Source organism: Trypanosoma cruzi, genomic scaffold (assembly GCF_000209065.1).
Source record: "Trypanosoma cruzi strain CL Brener 1047053517033 genomic scaffold, whole genome shotgun sequence".
In the NCBI taxonomy this organism is placed as follows: domain Eukaryota; phylum Euglenozoa; class Kinetoplastea; order Trypanosomatida; family Trypanosomatidae; genus Trypanosoma; species Trypanosoma cruzi.
Genome location: NW_001849505.1, coordinates 26,716 through 32,715, shown reverse-complemented (window position 1 = coordinate 32,715; position 6,000 = coordinate 26,716). Strand labels below are relative to the sequence as shown.

Sequence of the window (6,000 nt, the reverse complement as noted above, 5' to 3'; positions counted from 1 at the left end):
TTTTTTCTTTTTTTTTTTTATTTGTAGAGACGGACCGGAAATGGCGGTGTGTTTCAAGTGTAAGCAGTCGCAGGGCGTTTTTCGAAGCCGTGACGGTGCCACCAAGCCGTACTGCGCGGACTGTTTTGTTGAGTTCTGCACACGGCAGATACGAGACAATTTATTTAAGCATTGCGGCATGCCGTGTGAGGTGCCGCTTGCTGTTGCAGTTTCAGGCGGTCACAGCTCCATGTCCATCCTCCATCAGCTGGGAGTGCTGCGGGCACAAAACCGAATGCGTCCAGAATGTGGTCAAGTCACCTTTACATTTATTCCGTTCCACCTGCGAGAGGATGAGCTTGTTTTGCCGCTGCTGGCTGATGAGGCGGAAGAGAATGCGGGGGTGGATCCGCGGCAGGAAGAACTGCGTTGTGTTGCTGCTTCCATGACCGAGCAGTTTGAAAAACTGGAGACGATGATACGGACGCAGTGCACACAGTGGAAATTTGCCAGTACCCCTCTCTTCGCGGAGGGTGAGGTGTGTGTGGTGCGCTACAGCGATTACTTAGCACCGGGAGAGTTGCAGGCGTTTCGTGGGGTTTTGCATCATTCTCGTCTGTCATTATCGGACCGGGAGCTCCTGTATGAACGGCTGCGGCAACGTGTATTGACGGCTGCCGCCTTGGAACGTATTCATCGGTGGCACCGCACAAGGCAAGCACCAAGTGCCGTTGGGTGGTATCATTTGTTGACTGGAGAGAACGCCCTTCGCTGCTGTATGACGACGCTACGTGAGGTTATGAGCGGGAACGGCCAGAATACCGTTCATCTTTCTGGTTATCGTGGATTTGTCGGTCAATGTCTTGTCCTGCGCCCACTGCGCACCATGCTGCCACATGAGCTTGTGATGTACTGCCGCACACAGGGCATCCATGCGGCATACTCCCCTTCACTGAGCACCCAGACGAGTCTGCGGTCTATGAATCGCACGCTGGAGTTATTTTTCAACAATATGCTGCGAACGTACCGCACCTCTGTATTTAACGTGTTAAATACGGTCAACAAACTCCATTTGGAGACGGCACCAGAGCTTACATGTGTGGACCCACAACGTGGAGCATCGCAGCAGCAGGCGAAACGTGTCATACTTGGAAAGTCGGCTCAGCACCACTATGAAAAGTTGCAGACGATGCAACCCCCACACTACTCATGGTTTGGCGGAAGCGGCATGGAGCCGTTCTCCCCACGGAATGACGACCGTACCCATCAACTGTGCTTGCTTTGTGCATGTCTCATTCCTGTTCCTGACGAACATGCCGTTATGCCCCAAAAAGGAAGACGGCGGTTCATTTGCAAAGCCTGTATGACTTTTTTGCAGGGCCTTCCGGATGATTTCATCACTGTTGTGTCGTCAGAGATAAACACACGGAACAACCGCACGGGCGAGAAATGGGCACGGCGAATAACGGAGTTGTCAGACAGTGGCTCACTGGACGTCTTCTCTTCCTTGGCGGTACGGATGGAGGCACTGATGCGGACTGCAGATGCCACTGCAGAAACGGGTAGGGAAAAGGATATAGTCGAGACGCGAAACGTGCGTTGGCGGCTGAGTGGGCACGATGTGAGCTGTTTTCTCTTGCAAGAAGACGGAGAGGATGATAACGTGGGTGAGTGAAGAGATGTTGTTACGGCGACTCGTAGTCATTGTAAATGCGTCGTGATTCTACCCCATTTTGCTGGCACCCTGCACTGGAGGACATGAGGTGATGTTTGTATACCTCTCTGTAAGAGTTCCATTTCACCTGCGAATAAGACTTTTCTAAGCCCTTTTTGCTTTGGATTGTGTTTTATGGCCTTTCTCCAGACGCATAAAGAAGAATTGGTTCGGGTGAGTATATATGTGTGTGTATGCTTCTGTACGCCCTCCCTCCCTTCTTTTTCTCCTTTATTTATTGACTGGCCTAATGGAATTACGTGGACGTTAAAAGGGAATTGGGTCAAGTCTATACCCCCTAACCCTCTTCCTTTTTTCTGCGTGTAGGCGTGTAAGTGCGCATCACCGTCCATTAGTTATTGGACGGGGTAAAAAAAAAAAAAAAGAATGTCATTGATAACCACCATCTGTCGCCATCCATTGGCTTCCAAGCGTTTTATGATTGTTTTCCGCAATGACGAGGGGGAGGAGCTTCCGGAGATTTTTGAGTTGCGGACACGGTACGAGGCGATTGCTCCCATTGCAAAAGGGGCGTACGGTTTTGTCTGTGCTGCAACGGACAATGACCTGGTGGAAAACTTTCACATGAGCCCTCCCGAGGAGTACAATGACCCTTCCCTCTCCAAAGAGGAGCGTCTTGATATCTACGAGAGCCACACCACAGTAGCGGTGAAGAAGCTGCGGCAGTTGTTTGAGCAAAACAGACCACGCATGTGGTTGTGTGCCACACGTGAAATTCAACTCATGATGGCCTTTAAACATGAGAATGTCATGTCCGCCTTGGACTTTTTTATCCCACTGGGTGATTGTGAAAGAATGACGTACGAGTCCGTCGAGTATCTTCGGCATAACTTTGATAGTGTCTATATTGTCATGAAAAAAATGGAATACACACTACGGGAAGTGCTTGAGTCTAGTGTCTTTACCACAACGGATACCCAGGACGAGGGTGGCAAACAGTCCAATGGGAAAATAACAAGTTCAGCAGGAACAGAGAAGCATGATGACGGTGCTCATGACGATATAAATAAAAGCACAGCGCGTAGAAATGAGCGAATTGCGCGTTGCCCTCAGACACATCTCGTGCTGCACCCACTTGCTCGTGACTACCGCATGTTTATCCTCTACCAGTTACTACGCGGGGTAGGCTACATGCATTTGTGCCTTGTCATTCATCGTGACATTAAACCGGAGAATATTATGCTTGATCGCAACTACAACACGCGGGTGTGCGATTTTGGTCAGGGCCGTGACGCCGTTGCAACGGAATTGGATGGAGTTCTCCAAACGTTTTTAGACAACTGCACACAGTGGTACGCAGCGCCAGAGACGCTGACGCTGGCCAATGTCTCCTCACCTTCCGGATTTGTTGACCAAAAAACGTTGCATGCCGCGGACGTGTGGTCCATTGGTTGCATCGCGGCGGAAATGCTTATAGGGCGGCCACTCTTCTACTGTCGGCACAGGGGTGGTGTCGGCCAACTCAACGCCATCATGGGTGTCCTTGGCAAACTCCCTGAGGAGGCTGCAGAACGTATTCTGCAGCAGCGCGATGAGGACACACAAAAGTTGTTTGAAAGTGTAATGCGGCGGGAAATGCAGCAGCATTTACACAAGTCTTCGACATTGAGGAGCCTGTTGCAGTCCCCATACGGTGACGTGGATGAGGAGGAAATTAGGCTCATTGAAAGACTTCTCTGCTACGACCCGAGCCAACGCATAACTATTCAGGAAGCGCTGCAAAGTAATTACTTTATAAATGAAGGATACGAACCGGTAATTGACCCCGATGACACGGCAACACACGTGCGAGCGGTGGAGGCGAAGGAGGTTGTGGATGCCGTGAGGGGGCGCAGATTTCTCTGGTCGCTCTTTTTGAAGCATCACCCTGAAGTAGAAGAACTCATGAGAGTGTTGGAGATTCGGAGGAACTCCAGTTCCACGGATTCCACGGAAGTTCCCCCGCCAGCATGCGTTTAGGACGCAGCGGTCCCAGTGGAATGAGCGGCGGGGAGGCCATTCCAGACGCCGGTCTCCAAAACGAAGGAAAAAAGAATGAATGAAAAGATAACACCCGATAGAGAGAGAGAGAGAGAGGGAAGGAAAAAAAAAAAAAAAGAAAATAATAAAAATAATAATAATGGAGGCAGACGAAGAAAAGAAGAATAACAACAACAACAACAACAAAGCAAAAGAAATGTGTTGAATTGTACATCTGAAGGCGTGTACCGAAAGTTGTGCGAGGGATTTTCATTTGACCTTTTTTTTTTTTCTTTCATTTTATTTTTTTTCTCTTCTTTCCTTCTTATCTTTCCTTTTTTTTTTTTTTTTTTTTTTTTGTGTGTGTCCTTGTCGGCCCTTTTGCATGCGTCTTCTTATTTATTTTCGTTTATTTTTGTTTGTTTTGAGAGGGGGGAGGGGAGGGGGACGCAATCATCATGATTGGGGCCGTTGGTTTTGTTTTTCTTTGGCCAACGGGCGGCCATCTCTCATTCTTTTCCCTTTTTTTTTTTTTTTATTTATTGTGTGGAGGGGTGAGGGGGCGGAAAAACAAAAAAAGAAAAAAAAAAACGGGTGTGGGGGTTCATTGACTTCCAACAGCCGAAAGGCCGCGGCGACGATGACTGCGCCCCCGCCGGAATGCGGCATGGAGAAAAAACGTCTATTGGCGGAACTCCTGGCGGCCCGCATGGGCGACCGTCTCGTGGATGTGTCGCGTGCCGTCCACGCAACTTTTTTTAGTGCCGCACACGAGAAGATATGCGGCGCGGCTCCAAAAACCGGTCGCGTGTTTCTTACGAGCGCGGCGGTGGCACGCCGCGGGAATTTAACGAAAAACATGATTTTCCACGGCGAGCGGCAGGCCGTCGTCGCCGCATCACCGACGGAAGGAACGGACTTGGGGGACGGGGGCAAACTCGATGCGGAGGAAAATCGGTGGATTCGTGGGGTTCTTATCGTGTCGGGGAGTATTCCGCCACCCCCGGAATCGACGTTTTTGGACCGTTGTGGCAACGGCCTCACCTTCTCCTTTGGAATGCACGAAACGTCCCCGCGGTTGTTGGTGCGTGTTGTGGGCGTACCGCTTCCCCTGTTCCTTCCGCCGGGCCCCAACGCCGACTGCGCCACAAAGAAAGCGGTGCGAGAGACGAGGCAGGAGAAATACCGGCAATTAATATTGGAGTCGGAGCACCGCTTCCTGCGGGGTTTAGAGGCGTGTTTGCTGTGGCTGCTGCGTTGTCGACGTTATGAGAAGATGCAGAAACTTCTTCCACCATGGCAGTCGAGTGAAAAACACGAGAGCCAAATAAGTGGCGATAGAACAGGTCATGCATCATCGTTTCTGTCGTCATTCTTCCATGAGGAACCGGCGACCCTTTCGGTTCCGTTGTATTACCTTCCTATGCACATTGATGACAATGTCACATCGCGTCTTGCGGATGTCATTGATGTTGCAACCGCATTCATGGATTGGATTGTGGACGCGGATATGTCTCTTGTGAAGGAATCGACAGCTCTCTTGCAGGAACTGGTGCGACTTTCCCGCCTGATGGAACGCGGTGCCGAGTACGACAATGATTATAGCAAGAGGAACAACAACAACAAGCAACAGAATACAGACGAGTTTCTTTATTTATTGCATCGTCATGTTGCGTCGTTGTTGGAAGCGACACATCAATACAGGTCTCATGTAAACAAGGAAAATAATAACACTAATACCACTATTCATAACAATGGTAGGGCATTTACACTTCCGATTGTGTGCTACGATGACGAGTACAGTATGCCCCTCTCGGAGTTGGTTTTAGATGACTCGCTCATTGATCTCTTGCCTCAGCCACGTGCCTCTGATGACGATTATGACAGCAACAGTAGCAATGCCTTCTCTTCTATAGAGACTATCCACGACTTCAGGGAGCCACAGGGACAAGTAACACTGGCAAAAGACGAATATGGCGTCGTATGCACTGCACACTCTTTACCTGGAGTTTTGGTTCATTGCATGAAGGGCGTGTCGCGTAGTCCCAGTGTTATCATGGCGTACTACATGCAAAAGTGTTGTCGGCAATTCTACACACTCTCTTTTACTCCTCGCCATACGATATTGGAAGAGACAATTGCATCAAATATTGAAGATGACATTGAAGATGCGTACATCTTTTCTTTTCGCCAGCTTTTACGGTGCTTGCAGGAAGCGCGTCCTGTTGTCAATCCACAAGTCTGTTTCCTTGCCGAGCTGAGGGCCATGTGGACACGTCTCTCAAGAGATATGGCCGATAAAGAAGCTGAGGAACTCCTGTGATGAA

General features: G+C 49.7%; 3 protein-coding genes across 3 annotated transcripts, besides 6 other annotated features; all 3 read left to right on the top strand.

The window, feature by feature from the left end:
* Positions 1-6,000: part of a sequence feature (heterozygous, Esmeraldo-like haplotype) that runs on past the window's edge.
* Positions 41-1,654, top strand: Tc00.1047053506737.10 (hypothetical protein, conserved; the record flags this gene model as incomplete). Its single annotated transcript, XM_808478.1, has 1 exon — positions 41-1,654. One exon carries the CDS (start codon positions 41-43, stop codon positions 1,652-1,654), a length of 1,614 nt encoding a protein of 537 aa, XP_813571.1.
* On the top strand, positions 2,081-3,673 carry Tc00.1047053506737.20 (protein kinase, putative; the record flags this gene model as incomplete). The annotated part of the gene is made up of 1 exon (XM_808479.1): positions 2,081-3,673. One exon carries the CDS (start codon positions 2,081-2,083, stop codon positions 3,671-3,673), a length of 1,593 nt encoding a protein of 530 aa, XP_813572.1.
* Positions 3,731-3,857: a sequence feature (A-rich).
* Positions 3,858-3,880: a microsatellite.
* Positions 3,881-3,891: a sequence feature (A-rich).
* Positions 3,954-4,032: a sequence feature (T-rich).
* Positions 4,196-4,217: a sequence feature (AT_rich).
* Positions 4,314-5,996, top strand: Tc00.1047053506737.30 (hypothetical protein, conserved; the record flags this gene model as incomplete). The annotated part of the gene is made up of 1 exon (XM_808480.1): positions 4,314-5,996. One exon carries the CDS (start codon positions 4,314-4,316, stop codon positions 5,994-5,996), a length of 1,683 nt encoding a protein of 560 aa, XP_813573.1.